This window comes from Drosophila innubila (genome assembly GCF_004354385.1).
Source record: "Drosophila innubila isolate TH190305 chromosome 2L unlocalized genomic scaffold, UK_Dinn_1.0 4_B_2L, whole genome shotgun sequence".
In the NCBI taxonomy this organism is placed as follows: Eukaryota; Metazoa; Arthropoda; class Insecta; order Diptera; family Drosophilidae; genus Drosophila; species Drosophila innubila.
The window spans coordinates 16,324,589-16,348,167 of NW_022995372.1; the positions used below are offsets into that span (position 1 = coordinate 16,324,589).

Sequence of the window (23,579 nt, forward strand, 5' to 3'; positions counted from 1 at the left end):
ATATTATATAAATGAACAAAATGCCGCTGCCAAGGATCGAACTTGCCAAGATTGTCATCATCAGCGTTGCCTGCCTCACAACATTACCAGGTGAGTGTGGACAGCTTCTAAATTAAAGGTTTAATTTGAGGTGTGACCAGCTGCCTGTTGCATGCATTAAAAGCTGTCCAACACCTGACACAGTCTAAATTCATCCAGAAAATATTTGCTACTGTGTTCCTTGTATAGTTTATGGCTAATGATGAAGCGGTTGAGGCTTCACTGTTTACTCAGTTTGCTCGACATTCATTCTGTCACACACTCACACACCCACACACATACAGACAAATTGAAAAACCGCAGAAATGCAATAAGCAACCTCAAACTGCAGTTTGTTTCCGTAATGCAGCAAATGCGAAAGGTAAACTGTGTCCAGAAATATTGAAAACCACAATTAATTTAGTGTTGTGAAACGACAACACACAAATGGTGCTACTGTACTGCAACTTTACTTAAAAGTTCATCACTTAGGACATAAACTAGTAGAAAATATATTTAGAAACGCAATCGAACTATTACAATTTTAATTTATTCATTACTGAAATTATGTTTTAAGAAATCATATGTCTATAGAAGCCTTAATAAACTTAAAAACCCTTTTTCCAACACTATCCATAACATTAATGAAATATTTATATAGATTTTTAAAATTTTATGAGCAGATACAATAACATTAATCAAGCTTAAGTGTATAAAAAATTGTTGGCCAAATTTTTCACATGCAATTTTCTCGAAAATTTCTTTTTTTAGGAAATTGAGAAATTATAAATTATTTAGTGGAGAACCATTTTGCTTGAATAATCCTTTGCATTTTACATTTCTCAGGTAATTTGCTTCTCGACATTTGTCTGCATTAATTTATGACTTTTATCAGCTTTTCGCTGTTTTTTTTTATGCTGTCAATGTCATTTTTTATGGCTTTTCAGCACTTGCAAGTCCTTTGTCCTTTATCCTGGACTGTCATAGCAGTTGGATTCGCATTCATAAAAAAATTTTATTATTATTTCCAGCATTTACTTTGCTTTTTAATATTTTTTTGCTCATTGTAATTTGAATCCATGCTCGCCACGCCCCCATTCCATAGTTCGACGCCTCTTCGCTCTTTTCTTTATGAAAATGATTCCATTTTCAATTTCGCCCTTCAGTTTTCCGTTATGTGTCGCCGTCTGACACTTTAGGCAAAATGGCTGCAATGACTTGTAGCTTTGTCTGCATTTCCGGTAGCTTTAATAACGTTTTATATTTCCGTTTTAACTGCTTGTCTCTTTTTCACCATCTTTTTGAATTTTACGACAGACTGTCGACGAATTACTAGATTCGAGTGTAGTCCTTGTTGTTCTCAAAGTGCTCGCTCATAAATCCCTGCTTTACGCTCGTCTAACTTTATTTTAGCATTTGATATTAAAATACTGAAAAACTCAACAGTTGAACTTGAATTTCGCTTGTTAATGCGCTGCAGCTACAAGTTTACTTTACTATTAGGCTAGTTGTGAGAGGTCGGGGGCTAAGGCAATTCATCAAAGCGACTTCCGTTTCCGGTCTAGCCCAACAACAGCTTGATTTTGACTGTTGACTCTTGACAGACATGCGACCAACTGACGTGCCAGTCAAGTTAGTCATTTTTTAAGGTGCCTTACCACACACACACACACAGACACACACACATACACACACACACACATATATTCACACCCACACGAATAGGAAAAAAAAAGCGACGCCTGTTCGAAAATTTCAATCACGTCGCGCGTATCCTTCACTAGACACGCATTTCAATGGCCAACAAAAAGGGGGGCAGTGGATAGTGGGGCGTGGCATGTGTATGTCGCACGTACCTTACATACACACTCATACAGTAGAGGATACATTGAAAGTAATGCCTGAGTTGCATGATGTTATTTATATTCGACGTGCTTTGGCTTAAGGCAATAGACGAATAACTAATGAAATTATTGTTGTTAAACTATTATTATATAATGAAACAAACATAACAAGACTATAACTAAATGAAGGATATTTGATCTGCGGACTCTTCTAGGAATGCTGTATAATGGTAAGCTGCAATGTGATCAAAATTCAGTTTACTAAAATGTTAATAATAATAATAATAATAATAATAATAATAATAATAATAATAATAATAATAATAATAATAATAATAATAATAATAATAATAATAATAATAATAATAATAATAATAATAATAATAATAATAATAATAATAATAATAATAATAATAATAATAATAATAATAATAATAATAATAATAATAATAATAATAATAATAATAATAATAATAATAATAATAATAATAATAATAATAATAATAATAATAATAATAATAATAATAATAATAATAATAAATAATAATAATAATAATAATAATAATAATAATAATAATAATATTTCTTTTTATTTGATAGATAAGATAATCGAGTAGCGAACAGAATTTTTAATAACACATTATTGAATAATAAATTATTTTATTATAATTTTGCTAGTGAAGTTTAACTTTCAGTACGTTTAAATAAAGAGCTGAAAACTCCATCGGCTAACTATTTACTTAGCTAGTTATGTAATGTAAAGTTTCTCACTCAAATTTTAAAATAATGATTGAATTTTAGTTTACATACCGTACACAATTCCTATATATTTCTTGGTCGTCCCTCGTTGCAGTCTAAATTATTATTATTTTGGAAGAATATATTTTTGTAACCATTTGCATGCACTGGGATCTGCTCCTTAAAACTTTCACACACTCCAACTCCAACACACCCAATTACACACACACTCCAACACACACATATTTGTTGTGGCACGCACACAATGTCGGCGGCTGCCGGAAATGCCAAGCACAAACCAGCAACAAAATGGAGAACAACAAGAATCAACTGTTGGCCTGTTCACAAATCTCTCTTGCTCCCCCCTCTCACTCTCTCTTTTTATTATTCCCTTCTCTATTTCGCTCGTTTTTTGTTGTGTTTTGGCTGGTTGGAATTTTTGCCAGCGTAATCACGATTAAACTGTCAACGGCATACTAATTAGATTTTTATTTTTATTGCGCTATGACAGCGCCGCGTGACGGCGTGACCGCGTCACCAGACATCCTGCGTTCCATGTCCTGCGCCCTGTATCCTTCGCTTTACATCCAACAACTACTTAGCCAGCTTGCCTGTTCCCTCACACTTCCAACCTCAATCCTCAATCCTCAGCCGCATCATTTCCAGAGACGCACGTGCTTTGTGTGACCAAATGCCTCGACTAAGAGTCCTCGTCCTGTTCCTGTTCCTGGTCTGGGTCCTGCAGCAGGACTCCCGGCACTTTGCGAAGCCTGCTACTTTGTGATTTATGTCTTATCATATTTATGAATATTATTGTTATTGATGGTATTCAATATAATATATGTATAGAAAAAAGAAAAAAAATCAAATCGTTTTTAATTGATTGAAAAATCGAGAGCTTGCAAACTTTGCCTCATAATTGATTTAGAATACAGACGCCTCCAAATGCTATACAAGTACTCTTAATTAGGTGTCTGTTGTCTTTTGCAATTGACTTACAACGAACCTATTTAAAGTCAAATACATATAATACCATACTTCGTAGAGTTTTTAGTTCCCAGCCATATCTCTATTACGAGTATTTTCCTTGAGCCATTCGTTGAAATGTGTTTTTGTTTGGGGGTCTATTACTTCCAAGCTGTTGAATGCGTCACCGCGTCCTCAAGAAATCCCCACTGGCAATTTTCCCAGCTCAAAACCTTCTTCTCTTACCACTTCTCCACACAAAGTTCTTTGTCATTCTGCTTTTGTTAATGTTTTTTTTTTGCCTGCTTCTACCTGCTTGTGGTACTTTTTTTCATTAAGTTCTCACTGGCTCAGGAAGTGAAATGTTTTGTTATGTCCGAGTTATTGTTGAAGCTGTTGTTGTTGCTCTAGTTAAAGTTGTTGCTGCGCTGGCGCAAGTGCTAATGCGGCCAGACAATGGGAGATGGCGACGACGTCTTTTGCAGGGCAGGAGTTGTGAGCAAAAAAATCGCAGTATATTAAATTTAATGAAAATGCGCAAAATTGTACAATCACAGCAACAACAATTGTAAGTGCTGCTATTTGTACAACTCGTTGTTCTTGTTGTTGTTGTTTATTCACTCAGTTGTGCCTACTGCCAATTATGAGGGAGCAAATATTTTTGCTTGCAATTTAAAATAATTGTTGTATTCGCACACAGACTTTGTGTTTTTGATGTTGTTGTTGTTGTTGATGTGACTATTATTACTCGTGGTTGTTCAAGCTGCGGTGCATTATATGCACTTGCTTTATCCCTGCATTCTATTTGTTGTTTGACTACCAGAGTCCCGCTTGAGTTTTGCTAACCAACACTTTGCGATATAATTTCTCGTACAAAGCCCCTCTCCCTCTCTTCCCTACTTTTCAGGTTAACATACATATATGTTAGGTATGATTATAATGACCTTGTTTCCGCTTGTTGTGCTGCATTGAAGTTTCAGGCTTTAGAGCCAACCAAAAACATTCATGGCTTAAGCAATATAAAAGCAGACTTAAAAAGATTTATTTTTTTTAAATGGTTATAATTTATTCTATGAGTCATAGTAAAACTTTGGGTGATTAAGATGGTTATGCTTACACAGCATACTATATACTATACTTTTGTAATATACTTAGCACAAGTTCCTCAATTTCAATAATAGGTGTTAATTAAATCCCATATAGTACATAAAGGTGCGCTTCTTAACTCTCGGGAAATTTTGCTCACATTTGGTTATAAAAACAAACAAATAAATGTGAAAGATTACAACTATGCGACATATTTTAGAAGTCACAAAATTCTGTTGTCTCAAAATTATTTATATTTTTAACAAAACAGCTTGTAAGTATGCTACGAATTTTGTCAGAGGCGCCATGATAAAATGAGGCTCTTAAAAGTGTGCAACATATTTTTTTAAATTACTCGGCTGCTGGATATTTGCAGTTTCTAGAAAGATAACAGAGCAAAGCTCAAAAAAATTGCTGAATTGAATCTTCCAGTCATATAAGTGCCATAAAAATGAATTAAAATTGTTCTTAGCTATAAAGAAAAGAAAAGTCGTTATAAGAAATATATTTCAACTTTTATTTAGCATTCAAAATCCAAATAACTGACCACTAATGAAAAGTTTTAAGTAGTATGAGAAATATAATAACAGGAAAAGGAGTTCAATAAATACCGAACCGTAACCACTTGACTCTTATGCGTCATCCAAAATAAAACAATAAAAATTATATGACCATATCCAAACATAAACAAAAACCAAATGGAGATATGGCAGAAAAGCAGCAGAAATCCACTTAAAAAAAGAAGAAAAATAAATGTTAAAGACAAAAATGTTGATGAATATGCAGAAAATGTGCTGAAAATTATATTATGCTCAAGTGTTCATATGTGGGCGTGGCAAAAAGGAAGGCGAAAAGGGAAAAAAACTTTTGATTGCTGAAGTAAACGCACCCAATGGAGTTGGCGTCAGTTTTTGGGGTATCGTCTGCAACAGATTCACGTCATCATCATCATCATCAGTATCATCATCAGTATTTTGATCATCATGAAAAGATGCCACCGCAGCGCCGTCGTATGTTTTTACGGCATTATCATCATATTCCCATCATAATCATCATCAACAGGCCAAAAACGTGACGCATGGAAATTAATATACAATATTTATATACATATATGAACATGTGTGTGTGTATTTATATGCTTGTAAATTGATGGATGTTTCTGTGCCGTCTGCGGTTACTTGTGGTTTACAGGCAAACCATCTTTTGGCATCCCTGGCGAACATTGCGTATTCATAGCTCGGGAAATGCTCTGAATAATGCTAATTTAGTATATTATTTGGGTGTTTCAGGAAATAAAGAGAGCAAGCTGTTAGAGGGGATTAAAATAAAGATTTGGTTCAGAATTCAAACTGCATTTTGTTTAAATTTAAAGCTTTCTCCAATTACTGAAAATACTTTATTTATTACAAATTTAGTTGATTATTGAAGTGTTCGGAACTACTATCAAAATTTATTCAAAGTGCTGCCCATAACTGTCATATTAATAATTCTTTTTGCTCTCACTAACTTGAGACTTTTTCTACTTTTTTGCTTACAATTTTCCTATGCAAAACATTGTAAACTTTGCCAATAACTCAAACTCAAAGCCAGCTTGAAATCACTTTAAAAATGAAATCGTTGGCACATTTTTTTCTTGCTTTTTTCACCTAAGCAGCATTCAAGGGAAGAAGAAGCAGGAGAGGTAACAGAAGGGAAATATGAAAATGCCCCTGTATTTATTTTGCTTTCCTGTTTGGACTCATTTTCTTTTTATTATTTCGCACAATGAACGCACTTGGCGCGCATTAAATAAACCCCCAAGAAGCATTTATCAAATTTCTCTTTATAAATATTGTGCCAGCCGAGCAAGGACTGTGTCTATAACTGTGTGTGTGTGTGTATATTTTTGAAACATTTATAAAACGTCAGGTAGTTCGGAAAAGGAAAACAGGTGGGGAGGAAGTGAGGGGGACAGTGGGTAGCATAATGCGAGCTTAATGACAGCAATGAAGATGCCAAAATGATAAACAGCAAACTGCGGCCCAAAAGTGACCACAACGAAACGATGGAAAATGGCCACAAAGCAAAGTGAGAAACAAACAAAACTCAAAACAGGAAATATGTTTGGTCATTTTGTGGTTCGCTCGGGAGGCGATGCGGGAATTGTGCTCTACATATTTATATATGGGTGTGTCTATAAATTTTCGCTGATTATTTATGGTAAACAACTTGTTATCGTATTGAACCGACCATAAAAACTAAAAGCAGATTCCTTTAAAACATTACTATGCTCTGAAAACCTTTATCAGAAATAGGATACATTTTTTGAACTTATTTATTTTATTGGACAAAAATAAAACCTAAATAACAAACATTTTTTATTTTTGTTAATTTCTTTTATAATTTGTATTCATTTAATAGTAAAGATTCTTAAATTTATTTCGTAGAAACAACATTAATTAATTAATATACAATTAAAGACAGATTGAAATTTGGAATAAATAGGTGCCAAATTCAGGAATTTTTTCTGTGTATTAAACTGAATATAATATGAGCAGACTTCATAAAGGTTTTAAAAATAAATAAATTTAAGTAAAGCATGGAAAATGAAAAACTCTGCCATTTTTTTATAGTTTCATCTATTATTTGCTTCATTTGCGATTTGCAATTTTATTTGCTGTCACCAACTTGTCCGATTAATCAACATTTTCTGGAACTTGTTGTCCCATCGTTTTTGTTTTTGCAAATATTTTAGCCTTACAACAGAATTGAATAGCTGCCGACTAAAGTTTTGACATTACCTTTCCTATAAATTTGTCTGCCATTATATAACGGCTTGTTGTTTCTTCTAAACATGATCATCATCAGTTTCTCTCTCTCCTCGTTGTCTGGTTAATGAATTGGCTTTTGTATGCCTCTTTGTCCGAAGACAACCCTCATTTGCTCACACTCTTGACTTGCCTTATTGATAACAATAAAAAGAGGGACAACAAAACATTCCCATTCAAATGGCTGAGCTCCATTGTCAGCTCTTTCGACAGACATGAAGAAGCGTGATTCGTCATCGACTATAGGAAGAATCTAAAAAAGAATATAGATGGAAAAGCATTTTGCTCAGTTTCCTCAGATATCATTTGTTTGCCTCAACATCTCGCATTCCTCCATGGGCGCATTTTAAATGTAAATTAGTTGTCAAATGCTTTATGCACTTGCCATTGGCCCGGCCAAGAGAAAGAGCCAAAAGAAGAAGAAGAAGTTGGAACAAGTTTTTAGCGTTTGTTGCTGCAAAAAGCAGAATGTCGAAATAATAATAATTTATAACTATCAATGTCATAAGTTCATGACATGCTCATCAATCAATGCATTAGACAGCTCAGCACTGGCAACGAGAGGGCGTGGCACAGCCCACACTAATACTGATGAAAACTTTGGACAACAGTTGTTGTGGTTGTTGTTGTTGTTGTTCTTGTTACTCTTGTTGTCGTACAATGAAAAGTTTTTCGCCTTTGGCCTTCTTGTGGCAACGTTCATAATTTCATGTTGCATACTTTTCTGCGCTCAGCAATTTCCCAGCTACAATTGACAGCAATTGCGTTTTGGTTTTATGTCCTTCCTACCTCTCCCCCCACAGTCTCTCTTCCTCACTCTGCAGTGAAGTATTTGCTAAAGTTATCGAAACGGTTGCCCAAAACTTATTGGCAACATGGAAAGTTTCTTAGCCGAATTGTGTTTAGGATCGCCCAAAGGATTTTCCTGGACATTCGTACAGTTGATTGAGTTTTATATATATTAATTCTATTTCCTTGCGTGCCAGACGACAATTCAAACGGATTTCGCAGGCAAAAATAAAAGTTGAAGTTAGCATGAAATATGGCAATCGATTAATTGAACTTATTTCTGAAAACTGCTTATTTATAGTTCGAAAAAGAAATTTCATTTTGTTTATGATGATGTTATGATAGGAAAGGAATGACATTAAGGATGGGGAAGGAAATTAAATCAGATTGGGATAGAAGGAAAATGGAAGGATGACAGTGACTTTTTTAAAGAGAAACAAAGAGAATAAATTTGGGATGAAAACAGTAGAAAATTTAATATTTTGGAATCATAATTTTAAATATATTCAATTGCAACTGGCGCAAGAAAAGTATTAAGATTAATTTTAACAACTTTTATTTATATAAAATTCAGTTCCAGAAAAATTAATAGTCTAAGCAGTTCTACGTTAGTTATTTATTTGTCAAGTGACCATGGAGAAGATCATAAGGAAATCAGTGGAGCTAAGGCAGAAAACAGTTCACTATTTATAGTTTATTTTAGCTGAAATTTCAACTCACTAATGAAAGGTCTTTCACTTATTAGGAATGTCTATCACGACCCCATAACTTATTTCTTACTTCACACGATTTTCCAATTTTCATTTGCTTTTTCTTTTGGTCAGCTTTTGGGTTCACCTGCTGTGTTGTTGCCGTCGATAAATTTTTTACAATAAGTGAACTTGCATTTCCCTTCATTCGTTTTCGTACTGCTTTTGCTTCTGGTTTTGGTTTTCGCTTTCATTGTTATTAAAATGATTCTTCTTTCTGTTGCTGTGTCTGTTTCTTTTTACCTATCCTGTTCACGCCCTGTTCTGACCAGGGCTTATTCAAATTGACTGAATTTTTGTTAAATTTCCGTTTTCGCCTGCACTTGCTCCACGTATATGTGTGTATATTTATGCTCCGGAATGAATCTCCAGTTGGAGCGGAGAACTCTCTCTCGGTAAGGTTTACGTGATGCCGAGTCCCGTTAGCCCCTTTTTGCATACCTCGACTTAATCCTGGCCGGCGGAATGTGTCGGCGTAAAAGCCAATTTAAAAATGCCAACAATGATTTATGTTATGTATCGGTTCAGTTTGCGTTCCCTTCTTCTTGTACTTCTTCTACATACCTCATGTTTGCCGGTGTTGTTGCTGTAATTTAAATGCTGAACAGCAAATGCGCTTTAATTTAAACAATTAACCCTAATGATTAACCCTAACAAGGAAGGAAACTCAGCTCGACGCGATGTTGCCAATAAAACTTAATGACTTAATGCCCCGGACCAGGTTCCGTTTTGGGCTTGCGTGCTATTCGGCCAAAGTGGCAAAAGGCGCATAATTAAAACAACAACAGCAACAACAACATCAACTACAACAACAACAATGGCTACTAAAACTAGTGCTAACAGCTCTATTTATATAAACGGCTCGACGGCAAAGCGACAAAGTCATTGACTTCCTGTTTCCAACGTAAAGAAGAGAAAGAAAGAAAGTAAGAGAGGGAGAGAGAAAGTAGAAAATGGAAAGAGGGAGGGAAATGGAAAGACAGATAAGGGATAAGGAAAAGCATGTGTGTGCTTACAACACTGCAGTAACGCCGCAATTAAAATACACGAGACACGAGGCAGAACAATAAAAACAAGAACACAATCGGCAATAGAAGAAAAAACTTTTGTTTTGTACTGCGACTTGAAATTACACTACAATGTACTGCTACAAAATTAATGCAGAGATAAAAAATTTATTTGGTTTTTTAAATAATGAAATTGTTATCAAAAATGTTGCGAAATTTTCTAGCAAATTTAATTATCTAAATATTAAATTAATTTTGCAAGTATACTTTAAAGTAATTAAATTCAAAATATTAATATAATGTTCATCAATTATGATTTGATGCTTAATGTTGTTTATATTCTAGCAATATTTGTCTTAGGTCATAACAATCATAGTTTTAATAAAATTAAATTTATTAAGTACTGCAATGAATTAGTATATAAAAACCCCAATTGACTGAGAAGCTGATAAGGTTTTCCATAGTTGGAATAACACTTGGACAGAATGAAAGCCAGATAAATCATTGAGTTAGTTGGAAAAATGGTACTGATAATAAAGACTGATATTTCTTGAAAATACAGTATACCAAGACTTTGCTAATACCCTATATTTACAATTACTTTCTGCTTCGATAAATAAACATACTATCGGGAATACTTTTAGTTTAAACACTCCAAAAATTTTAATACTTTTTAAAATTCTTTTTGAATACTGCTGTAAGTGAAATGCAGAATGAGAGAAGAATGTTTGTTTATTGAAAAATTATGTTTAGTGACACAGATTGATGTTTTGGAGAATTTTCTAGCAATTAATTCAATATTAAAATAATAAAATTAAAATATTATATATTAACAGTATATGTAGTATAGATAAAGTCACGCAACTTGCAATACCCTACAATACCACACGGCTCTCTCTCTTTCTCTGGGCATAGTTGCTGGCAGTTAAAAAAAGCCATTATAAACATATGTGCAACCGGGTGTCGAAGAGCTTTTACTACCCCGCCCCCGCCTTCACCTACACCACATCACCCCCTTCACACTACCTGCTTCAAGTGCTTCCGCATACTCGACTATCTACGCATATATATGTACGTATGTACATATGTGTTAGTGTGAGTACACTTTTATTGTTTGTTTAGCTAAACAAATGTTCCCCATCTCCATGTGTGTCTGTGTGTGTCTGAATGTGTGTGTCCGCCTTTAATTTCATTGCTGATAAGCATGTATTTGTCGCCCATTAAGTACTGGAATCAAAAATCAAATAAAATTGCTGCAATCAAGAGTATTTGACTATTATATTTTCTGACCGCAAACGTTTAAAGAATATAAAAAATAAACTAACTTTTAACATATAAGATATACTAAGCAATTTAAGAGTTTGAAATTGACTTTTAATAATTATAGTAATTCTAATGCCGAAGCAAATTTAACTAAAAAGAGATAAAGATAATTAATAAAAAAAGAATGAAATAATTTAATTGTATACTTAGACCGACGGACAGTTAGATATCTTTGAAGTATTTTGTAAATGTTCAATATATTCATATAGTTAAGAATATATACATAAAATATTAAAAAAAAATGTATACGTATAATACAAATTTATATTTGAAGATTTAAATTTTGTATTTCAAAAAAGAATATATTTTTATTTAGTCGCTCTTGGGGAATTCCGATGATAACAAAAGTCTAGCTGAGCTAAAGAAATATCAGAGCATGCCTGGCTCTAAGTTATATAAATAGTACTGATTATACAAATCATATATGTATTTAAATCTCTTTAGCTTCGAATTGAGAATGCGATCATTTTCAGAATATTTAGTAATCATTCAGATTCACGACTGTGCAGTTGGAATTTTAATATCTCCTGCTGATTTATTTTAATTGAGTTTAAGCTTGGATGAAATAAACCTATAGATAATCGTGAAAAGAATAAAATGCGTGAAGTACTAGGCTTAATTTTTGTACTTTGCAGTTGTATGCCGAGTTCAATCAGAGCTGCTGAAATTGACTTGGGAAGTGAGAAAACGGCACTAAGATCGAAGTTACTTCAAGTTTTTGATATTTCGAGACAAAATCAAATACTTTTGGATGATGTACTGAATAAAACATTTTATGAGATTGAAGAGAGTATCGCGAATATTCCAAAAGAAGACGAGCAATTAACGACTGATAGACTTGCAACACAAACTGAGGCACCCGCTCAGGCTGATCAACAATGTGGACCACAAAGAGTATGTGTACCGAAAGAACAGTGCAGATATAAAACCTTTGGGAAGTGTGCCAATGATAAGTTCTGTTGTGGAGTCAAAGGGTCACCAATTTATAATCAGGTATTAGCACATGAGTTTAATTAACAAATATTCCGAAATACTATCAAATTTCCATGGCAGAATATGTGCGGCTATGGCATAGAGGTGACCCCAAATCGACCTTTTCAAGTGGGAGCCAAAAGGCAAGCCGAAATCACTGAGTTCCCCTGGATGATCGCTGTTTTCGAGGGAGAGGAGTTCATAGCTACCGGTGTCCTAATAAGCGGAGATAAAGTTATTACTAGTGCTTCCAAGCTGGATGGAAAGAATCCGGATAAAATTAGGGTCGTAGGCGGGGAATGGACATTGCCGGACAGCAAGCAAACGTATCCACCTCAGAGACGCCTGGTTGAGCTGATCATACTACACGAGAACTTCAAAAACAATAAGAAGTACAATGACATTGCTCTGATTCAACTGAAGATGCGATTCAGTGATGTGGAATACATAAAACCCATTTGTTTGTCCGACTCATTGGCTGGAATCGATTTAAACAAATGCCAAGTCACAAACTGGGGAAATCAAAACTCAGCTCTGCGATCTTTCTCCATTTTCCCAATGAACGCCAACGATTGCGAAAATACAATAACGAAACAAAATATCAATTGGTTTGGCGATTTCATACGCGAGAACGTCATTTGTATTAGAGCCGAACCGGATATCAAAGCCTGCGGTGTCGATAATGGATCCCCGCTTGTTTGTCCCTTCTTAAAATCCCCCCAGCAATACACTTTGGTCGGGTTAGCCAATTGTGGCTGGAAATCTGCTCAGTTCGCCAGCAATCGAATGCCGGATATTTATGCATTTGCACAATATTTTGCACCATGGATAAGAACTAATTTAAACCCAGACTTACTTCAGAATGTAGATGTTGGGCCCAAATTATAAATATTTTTACTATCTTGAATTCTTAAATCTATAAAATGATGTAATCCTATCCTATAAGAACTAATTTAGCCCCAGACTTACTTCAGAATGTAGATGTTGGGCCCAAATTATAAATATTTTTACTATCTTGAATTCTTAAATCTATAAAATGATGTAATCCTAACTTCAAATTATTAAAATAGAATTATTGATTATTTTGATTTTACAAAGATAACTTGTTTTTAATTACGGAAGGTTGACACAAATTTATTTTTAGCATGCTTCTTGAAAAAACATAAGAAGTAAGGTCTACAAGAAAAAAGCTTGAATTTACTTATAGAAAATTGAAGTAGCTAACTAAAAGAGTTGAGGAAACTTCCTTCGAGATAGCCCCTCAAAATAAACATCCTTTGTCGTGAGTTTAAATTTTATTCTGAAATAAGAGCGTCACAGAGTCGACTTTTAGCCCGTTCTCCTTCCTCGTTAGATGTTAATGATTTGTTAACATTTTTAGGAGATCAACAACAAAATCGTCGGCACACGCACATGCCCAAAAAACAACCAGACTGATGGCAAACAGGGCCGAAATCCAGCGAAATTTTGTTGGTTGACCTCAATGTGAGCCCTTTAAAAATGATAGTCGGCTGTTTGTTTGTTTAGGTGCCAACGGGATGATTAAAAATAATTTGCTTCAAATGGCCGCTGGTTGTTTTGCCAGCCTGTTCGCTGTTACTCTCCCTACACAAACAATGCATAAAACTAGAATGTACCTTTTATTTCCATACATATATATTTAGTATAGAACCCTCTAGTTAGGCATTTCAATTCAAACTTGACATTCCAGAGAAAATTGTGTATTGCGTACAGTGTCTGCCGAAAGGCAGCGACAGTTGCTTCCCACATTCCATGTAACACACAATTTAATTACCCATAATTAATAAGTTTAAACACTTTGTAAATCACTAGACAATGCCAAAGGCTTAGGGCATTAATCACTTGACACAATTTCATGGGAAAAATTCATCAAATTGCGTCAATTATAATTAAACTTAACACACTTAAGCGCTAATTTAAGACCCAGTTCCACAAATGCCAAAGAAACGACCATAAGGCAATCATAAATATGCCTCGTCGTAAACCAATTATAACTCACTCCAAAAGTGATAAATCAATAAAACGTCCTCTGCACTGACTCTCAGTTATTTGCGACAGGTCCTGAATCCTGCGAGCTGATTTCTCTTTCTGCCTCCTGCGGTGTTTATTCATTTAGCTTGCTGTCAACTTATATATAGTTAGATATCAAAAATGGCGATGGGGTAAAAAATAGGTATTAAATATTAGGGGAAATAAATTATCCACAATTTTAAATCTGAGCAACTAAGTTCCTAATTCAATAATCTTTACTAAATATATTTTATAAATATTTTTATCTTATAACATAATCAAATATAAATGTTAGCCAATATTTCACATGTGCAATCAAGTTATTTAAGGAAATTAATTTAAATCTGAAATATATTTATTATTATTAACTTAAACATATTTGAGCACCTTATTAAATAAACTAAATACATGATAATTACTGAGTTAATTTATCAATGCCCGCAATTGACTTTTGTTTTTATTTAAATTGAAGATATGTATTAGCTTATTAAATTGTATAATCATAAGTTTGGCTAAAGCCTAATCTTCATTTTGTATCTTCCATTTTAGGTAATTGATTGCCAAATGAAATTAATTGATGTGTTTAAACTAAGACTGAATCGAGATTCATAGACTGAATTTGAGTCTGAGTTCGTTTTGGAGTCACTTGAGTAAGTGCCTGGCAATATATCACGCATTTGAGAAGACGCTACAAAAACAACTACTAAATAATTGTTAATGTATTACGAATAATTTATGACACTATTTCATAAAAAGCAATAATTTTTCAATATCAAACGAGGCGGCAAACTGAAACTGCAAAGGCGACTCCCTGCACAGTTGCAGTTGAAGGCTGCTCCTTGTTCCCTTTGCCAACTTCCCTGATCCTTTTACGCTCCTGGATGGAGCTACTGCTCTCGTAATAAGCTTGATAAATAATAAAAGAGCGCCAGTAAAGAAGTGAGGGGTTGTCATGGGGTTGCCTTTGGTTTGAGTTGATTTTCGGTTTAAGTTTCGGTTTGGGCTTGGGTTTGGGTTTGGGGGTTGACTGTCACTACCCAGTGAAATTTATCATTTTTCATTGCTGCAAGCTGCACTTTCTGAAACATTTCACTCAGCGACCGTACAGAGTAGCCAACCCAATCTCATTTCTCCAGCTCCATCTCCATCTCAAACTCCATCTTCATCCCCATCCACCATTCTCCCCTCTCGTCTTCAGCTGAAGTCTCATATTTTTGGCTGCTTAGAACTTGGCGTCTCCTTTCATGTTTGTTATTGCTGTACAGGCTGCTGTTGCTGGGTCTGGCAAATGTTTACGGAAAGAGATTAATTGATTCCACTTGGCTGCATACAGAGTGTCCCTGCAGAGCCTCTGGGAGAAGAAGAGAGTTCCCCTCCTGAATCTCCCTTCATTTCCGACTGCCGGTTTGTATCATCGTTTTGAGGTAGAAATGGTACTGAATTGCTTCTTGCCACCAGAATTTCATCCAGAGTTCTACACTTAACAAAACAAATCCTATGATAACCTCTCTGCAAATCTTTAATAATGGATTCAGGATACCAGCATGGATTTATTTTTTTTATTGGCAAAATTTTAACTAAAATTCAGGAAATCCTTTGAAATATGTAGACAAACTATTAGTGTTTTCATTTGATGATAATATAAATGTTCAGTTTAATTTTTATTTACATATTTCCTTCCAAGCTTTTTAAAAGTAAAAAAATAAAGAGTTAAATTGTAATTTACCATAAACAACAGTTAATCGCTCGTTTTGTTCTTTAAAACATTTATCATAATTATGTGATTCATCATCAATTAATTCATGAAAGCAAATTAAATTCCATTAAAAAAATACAACATATCAAATTATAGACTAATAAAAATCCTTTTGATGTAACAATTGTTCGATTTTTAAGCTTTAATCAGGAATTGCATTACATTTAAAACTTGTATATAGTATAGTGGAGTATACCTTTTGCTTGAGAGGTATGTCAAATGTTGCATAGCAACTGCAGACAAGTTGGAAAGGGCCAAAGGGAACATTGAGGCATTTTCATATAAATATTATATATGTATATTCACATACATAAGTAAGTGAACCTATATACATATTTACCTATTGGTATGCTTTACATGATTAAAACTTTATAAATGGCAAAAGGACAAAGGACTCGACAGCCAGAGTTGGCGTCAGCGCAGTTAACAAGTGCTCAAGAACAGTAGAAACGGTTTTTAGCAGTTTGGCAGCCGAGCGAAAACTTTTGCTCAAAAAGTTGTCACAAGACCCCGGGTTTTGGCCAAGTTAGTTGACGTGCTTGAGGTTGTGGAAGGAAGGTTACCAGCATTTAATAAGTGGCAAACTGGCAAAGACTTCCTTTTTGCCAAAAGAAGCCGAGCCAAACAGCCAGTTTAATATTTGACAAGCAAAACATGCAATGCCGCCCCCCCCTTCCCCCACTGACTCATTTCATCCCTTTCCTTTCCCTTTCCCCTGCTCCTTGCCACTGTCAAGTGCAGCTGCATTTGCTGCCCCGCCTCCTGTTCCGCTGCGGTTTTTGATAAGTTCAGCTTGTCAGCCGCTTCGAAGTGACAAATATATTTAATTGCTGGCAGAACTTTGCTGCCAAAAACTTTTTCCCCAATACTCGTTCTCTCTCTCTCGTCTTCGTTCATCTTCCTCTGTTTATTTATTTTTTATACCCTGTGTGTATGGCTGAATGTATGTAACAGGCAGAATAAGGCGTGGCAGACACCATAAAGTATATATATTCTTGATCAGTATCAACAGCCGAGTCAATTTAGTCCTTTCAGTGTCCATTCTTAAAGACAATTAATGTACAAATTTTGGAGTACTATATAAATGATGTACTTGAAAAATTTATGGCGATATCAATATTCGTATTATAATATGCATTTGAATTGTATTGCACTTCTTACTGCTTTTGCTGTAGTCATAATTTGTATTATAACTTAATTACGATGATGATAATGTTGCTCGTCAATTTCGCCAATCCGCATTAATCATCGAATTAAATATAAAGACATTTGACAAATAGAGAATTTCTGCCTAGACTTTCACAAATAGTTAATATACTTAATTTTACATTATTTTATATGCAGCTTTTAAAAAAAAGCGGCACAAAGGCATTTCAGTTAAAAGATAAATGTTGTTTGATGTTAACGTTTTTTATTTAATGGTTAATAATATTGCAAAGCATTGAGAGCATAAATTGAAAATTATGACTTTACACAACATCAACGACATCAAAAATAACAACGAGAGAAAAGTAAACAAACACATAAATTCTCGATTAATGCATTTTTTATGGAAAATAATAATGCTGTGAAATTTGAATGAAATTCAATTGAATTTGAATTTTATAGGCAGCTATTAAAAAAGTGCTATGAAGTGCTTATTAGGCCCAATTCACAGAAATAGAGACAATGGCAGAGAGAGAGCGTGGGAGAGAAAGAGAGATGAAAAACAAAAACAAACTTTAATAACTTTTGAACTAAAACTGTTGAACTAAAAAAAAACGTATACGTAACGCGAATTGTCTGGTCAAATTAAAGATCAGGTTAGCTTAGTTTCTACATGTGTGTGTGTGCCTGCATGTGTGTGTAGGTGTTTATTGAATTACCTAACTGTCGCCAGGCTGCTTCCTGTGCCTGAGCCTGCCGTTGCCTGTTTGTCAATACTAATCTGGTCGAAACACGACAAGAGGTTTCTGACAGGAGAAGTAGAAAGCGGATGGGCAGTGGTGCGGAGTGGCGGAGGAGCAGACTGTAGAAGGTAGCTAAGGACCTCCTGCAGCGACAACACAATCAATGCTGAAATCGAAAGCAACGGGAACTTTGCGATGGCCGTGCATGGAGCCTCCATGGTTCGAGTATTTGAACCGGAAATCAAAATAAACAACAGCAAATCAGTCAAACAAACAAACAACAGTCTCTAACCTAGCTCTCTGACTCTGTAACTCTCTGACTCTTTGGCTCTCTGGCTCTGGCTTTTGCTAAAAGCAATAAGGTCAAAATGTCTACCACTCACTTGGCCAATTTTTGTGACAAAGCTACTCTACAGAATTTGTATGGGTGTGTGTGTGTGTGTGTGAGTTTAATACACCGTACATGTATATGAACCAATATAAGCTAATGGAACAGTCGCAATCATCAGGCCACTTTTAGTTCCGCTTCGCTTTGAGATTTTGACTGGATATTTATGTTAATATAAAATAATCGACTCGGCTCCAGATCCCGATCAAGAATATATATACATTATGGGGTCTGCCACCTTCACTCAAAACTATTATACCCTTTTTGCCCATTTTTAATGGAAATGGAGAATCTACCTTTTAGTGTCCTTTCTTAATTAAAATTAATGTGCAAATATTTAGAATACTTAGCTGTAGGATTCCCTGTGCCCAGGCACCTAGATGCTGTTATACTCGCCTACAATTTGATGCCCTAACAGAGCGCTATATTAAATGTTTTAGTGGTCAGATTTGGTCAGAATATATATGACCGACCTAGATGTAAAGGCTGTCACTTTGATTAAGATATCTCCATAAAAATATAAAGTTTTTAATTCTAATACTTGATTTTAAATCAATCGTTCCTATGGCGCTATATGATCTGTAGCTTTTACAGTCTCTAATATCTAGTTGTCATACTGACGGACGAACAGAAGACAGACAACGGACAGAAGGATATGTCTGTATCAATTCGGTTTATATATATACTTTATTGGATCTGCCACATCTCCTTCAGGCTGTTACATATATTCACGCAAAACTAATACACTCTCTTTGCGGTTTTTAAATCAATTATAAGAACCACAACTAAAGGGTTACATTTACCTATAGGAAGACGCCTTCTGCCAACTCCTTTCTACTTTTTTATGAAAATTACATTTTTACATAATTTAACAAGATGTGGGAAAGGCAAGGAAGGAAAGGGGAAAGGGGAGAACTTCAGTTCTTTCGTCATTCTGTCAGTCAGCCATTTTTTTTATGGTGCTACTCGAATTTCGTTGTTGTTGCATTGACCACTAAAGTAACCATAAAGCGGCATTAAATTTGTGCTCTATGGAAAGGGGGCCTCAAGTTGGTTCTATAAAAGAAGTGCCACTTGAGTGGCCGCACTTTCAGTGGGTTGTAACGGCCTCCATCTGGCATATCTGCCACTTCTACCCCCTCCATTCCCTTCTACCCCCTTTCTCAGACCCTTTACTTTCAGCTGGCGCATATTTAAGCGCAAATGATGTTGTAAATACAATTTTTTAGCAAGAGAAATGTCTTTATCGTCAAGTGGCTGTTCTTACTCTTCATCTTCTGATTCTTCGTTTACCCCAATACAAAATGGCGTAAAAGTCCCGTCTTGTTGCTGTTCATGTTGTTGTTGTAGCCAAAAGGTTTGCTAAGTGGAAATGGGTGCTTTGTGTTAAAAGCGAGGGAGGCAAAAAAAACTGTGCTAAAATGTTCTTGATGCGAGGGTTGCATGAGCATGGAACAACATTTTGCCAGGGCTGCCACCAAGCTACTGGGCTAACAAAGATTTGCTGGCTTAAGCCAATAAGTGCAGAATTAAATTCCTTTGCATATATTCGTTTAAGCGCAACTCAATGTTTAATAGATTTCCAAAGGAATACCCAAAACTATAGATTTATTTAGATAGACTATTTATACATATAGATAAATTTTCTAATAATATAGTAAAAGATTTTTAAATTACTTAAGCTATTTTAAATTAATTATGTTTGATGACTTGAGCCATAGAATCATTTTCCTTTTGCAATTAAACAATGAAATGATAACTTAACTTTTTGTGAATTTCATTAATATAATAAAAATGACATTTATATATCAATTTCAATTTTAAATCTCAAATCATTTATTAACCAAATTTAAAGTTGATTAAAAAAAAAGTTTGGAACATGCCTATTTATATCATGCACTACTTGTTTTATCTGTAAATTCATTTAAAGCAAACTGGCCAAAATACCAGCAACAATTAAAGCTTGAACGCGATATAAAAAAAGTTGCACAAGCTTAAAGGCCAAAGCCAATAGCCAATGGCCGAAGCTTCGCTGGGTACCAAATAGAGAGAGAGAGAGAGAGAGAGAGAGAGAGGCAAAGGAAAGTATCATCATTACCAGAAGTATCCTGCAGCGTCAATTTGTAAGCGCCGTTGGCATTGTGCCCTCCGTCTGATGCCAAAGGACTCAAGAGATACTCGGCCAGGAGACACTTAAGCAGCCAGATACTTCAGTCTAATGTTACTGTCTGCCACGCCCCCAATAACGCCCTCCCTCTCTGTGCGAGCACGCATACAATTTGACAATTTTATTAGCACATAAATTAGTAAAAATAATCAATAAGCAATGTGCCAAAAAAAATACCAATAAATTGAATTTATTGGCCGCATTTATGCAGCAATTTCTGTTAAGAAGCTGAAAATTATATTTCTGTGCCAATTAGGAGTTTTCCTGAGGACTCCTGTTCCTAACTTGGCTAATTGCGTAATTTGCAAGTATTTGCCCATTGCAGAGGGATAGTTATTCCCCTTGTTATTTAAATAAAACTTTTGCTAATTAACTGGTTGGCTAATTTATAAACTAAATAGTTTTATTTTGCGAAATAAATCCAAAGTTATCAGACATTTAAAGGAGGGACAAGACTTGCACTTCAAGTCAAACCCAACGATCCCCTCAATGAATGCAAATTTTCTCCGCTTGGCTGCTGGCCAAGTGAAAAAAGAACATAGCAAGGAGAAAAAGATGGAGATGGAGAAACGACTAAACAGCTCTACACTTAAATGCCGGAAATGAAATACAAGGCAAGTGACAAACAGGGGAGGCTAAAAGGGAAGTGAAATGATATGCGGGCCAAGGCCAAAAGGGGGGACAATTCTCACAAAATTTGCTGTCAAACTTAACTGAAATTAGAACGTGATTAGATTTCATTTAAGCATTTAGCATTTGGCATTTCGCACAACTGACAGCCAGCATGACAGAGGGAAGGACTTCAAAATTATATTTTGAGCACGCAAATTTATTGACAATTAGCAGGAGTGAGGTTAGGAAAATTCGTGGGATGGCAAACTATATACATGGAGCTTAAACATTAATTACAACGAGCATAATTAACAAATCTGGCAATCAGTTGCTTAACTCAACTCAACTCGACACACAGGATAAGACGAAAAGGGGAAAAAGAGAGGGAAAATAGGAGGAAATGTGTTCAGTGAGACGTATTAATTAAAGCACTGCTTGGAATTGGAATTGGAATTAGAATTATAACTGGAGCGCTGTCCAGGCAAGTAGAAGTTATTATCTGAGTTATGTATAAGTATAAATAGTTCTTTGGCTAATTTACGGTATTAATGAGCGTCAAGGAGCAGCATGAAATCGTCTTATAATTGGCAAGGATACTCACAGGAAGAGCTTCATTGAGATTGGGATGTCTTCTCTTTAACTGCCAGTCAAAGTCACCCACGTCACCTATGCGAAAACTCATTCGGAAAAACAGGATAGGGATGAATGGGGAGCAATGACAGCCTGACATGATGTAACTGAAGAAACAAGCTGAAGGACAACACAACATGAACTCACAACATCGTCGAGTTAATCGTTGCAAAGTTAAACAAACACAAATAGATTAGCTCAAAGTTCCAAAGACAGAATGTGTCAATTCGACATATAAAAATATATATCTCAAAATAAAAGGCAAAGAAAAGAAATCACGTCAAGGACACGATATCTGATCGAAAAACTTGCTTAAAGACAATAACAATGGGGAATTAGTTTGAAAGAAGGAAAGCAAAATGATTGACAACTGATGATTGATATTTGATTTGGGAAAGAGTGCAGTGCAGAAACAAAATTATAAAATAAGGGGAAAAAACCCAGCTGAAATTCATAATTGGGAAAACCAATTTGTTGTTATTTAAACAAATAATATTATATTAACAATCTAGGAATGCCTAAGTGCAATAAACAACGAATTTTTGGAAAAAAATATATTTGATACATATTTTAAATATATCTTAAATTTCCCCTTGACTTTTTCACAAGTTTAATTCTCATATGGTATCTGTTCCTACTATTTTATTCTTTCTACCCATGCATATTGTATTTTTCTTGACTTTGTGTAGTATTAACCACATTAATATAATCATATGGCAAATGAAGTGAGCTTAACCAGTCGCCCTGTCATTATCATCATCATAAACATCATTATGGTGAACTATCAGTGTGGGAGCATTACTTTGCATAACTGCGAATTTGTCGACTAGAATAAGCTAATTAGTTTAGAGACATCGCAACATTTCATTAAACAAATGGTCCCTGGTGTATAATTTTAATACGCAATTACAGCCAACTCAACGGCACTCAATTGCCTTTCAGCCTACAGCCTTCGTCCTGGCTGATAGTAAGTCCCCCAGTCTCGAGTTAGACGGTTTACTTGGCCAGATACTTGAGCATAAGCCGAGGCAATAAATTTCATTTGATGCTCATTGCGTTGGTTACCTAAGCAATCTTCGGGTTGTCTGGTTGTCCACAGGGGAAGGGAGAGGTGCTTTAAATTATTTGATAATTTATGCGAAAATTATGTGACAATTGAGAGAAGAAAGAAAAGTGAATCAGGCTCAAGTTGCCTGGCAACTGGCAAGGAATCAAGTCAAGTCTTTATATTTATTGGAAACTCTGTTCGCATCATCAATCAATTAGCAATTTTGTCATATCTCATACCAGATGTCTCCATTTAAATCCTGCTGTGCTTCCATTTCCTCAATATCGTGAAAGATGCGCAACGGACAAACGAACTTGAAGAACTCGTAGAGGACAAAGTACACTGTGCCCAACATATCGAGCAGAGATTTCAATTCCAACAGTATCCAATATAATAAGGATGAAGGTCCACCAAAGACAGCTGATTTCCCGCACAGAGTGCAGGAGTTGCCAGATATAAAAAAGATTTGATCAATGCTGTTAAACAGAATGAAATAACAGTTATCTATCCATCTTTTATTACTTTTCACTTACCACGAACTATAATTCGGGCAATGTTTTTAATTGTTTTCAGAAGTTTGTGTTTTCTTTGATACTTGAATTTCATTTCAGTTATCGAATTTCGAAAGATTCTCAGCTCAAGGCACACTCCTTTGTCCAACTCCTTGAATCTTGAATACCCCTTTAAGAGCCTGCGTCTGTTCAATGCTCTGTTATTTCCAATTAACGCCAACGCCACTGCAACCACAGTTTCTCAATT

At 35.1% G+C, this 23,579-nt stretch overlaps 2 protein-coding genes across 2 annotated transcripts in view; both read left to right on the top strand.

The window, feature by feature from the left end:
* Nucleotides 1-20: 20 nt before the first annotated feature.
* LOC117779885 overlaps nucleotides 21-23,579 on the top strand; it is a 38,821-nt gene continuing 15,262 nt past the window's right edge. Inside the window, exon 1 of the mRNA XM_034616224.1 lies at nucleotides 21-90. Within this exon, the coding sequence (XP_034472115.1) occupies nucleotides 21-90 (70 nt within the window). The remainder of the gene's footprint in view (nucleotides 91-23,579) is intronic.
* LOC117780749 (phenoloxidase-activating factor 2-like) lies at nucleotides 11,837-13,398 on the top strand. Its single transcript, XM_034617392.1, has 3 exons — nucleotides 11,837-12,320; nucleotides 12,381-13,167; nucleotides 13,281-13,398. The coding sequence occupies exons 1-3, from the start codon at nucleotides 11,925-11,927 to the stop codon at nucleotides 13,298-13,300; spliced, it is 1,203 nt and encodes a 400-aa protein (XP_034473283.1). The 5' UTR covers nucleotides 11,837-11,924; the 3' UTR covers nucleotides 13,301-13,398.

Bases quoted from the DNA above. Each gene is read 5' to 3' on its own strand.
- LOC117780749 (XM_034617392.1), top strand. From the start codon at position 11,925: ATGCGTGAAGTACTAGGCTTAATTTTTGTACTTTGCAGTTGTATGCCG. The intron at 12,321-12,380 runs GTATTAGCACAT...TTTCCATGGCAG, and splicing joins GGTCACCAATTTATAATCAG to AATATGTGCGGCTATGGCAT. The intron at 13,168-13,280 runs ATGTTGGGCCCA...TTCAGAATGTAG, and splicing joins AGACTTACTTCAGAATGTAG to ATGTTGGGCCCAAATTATAA.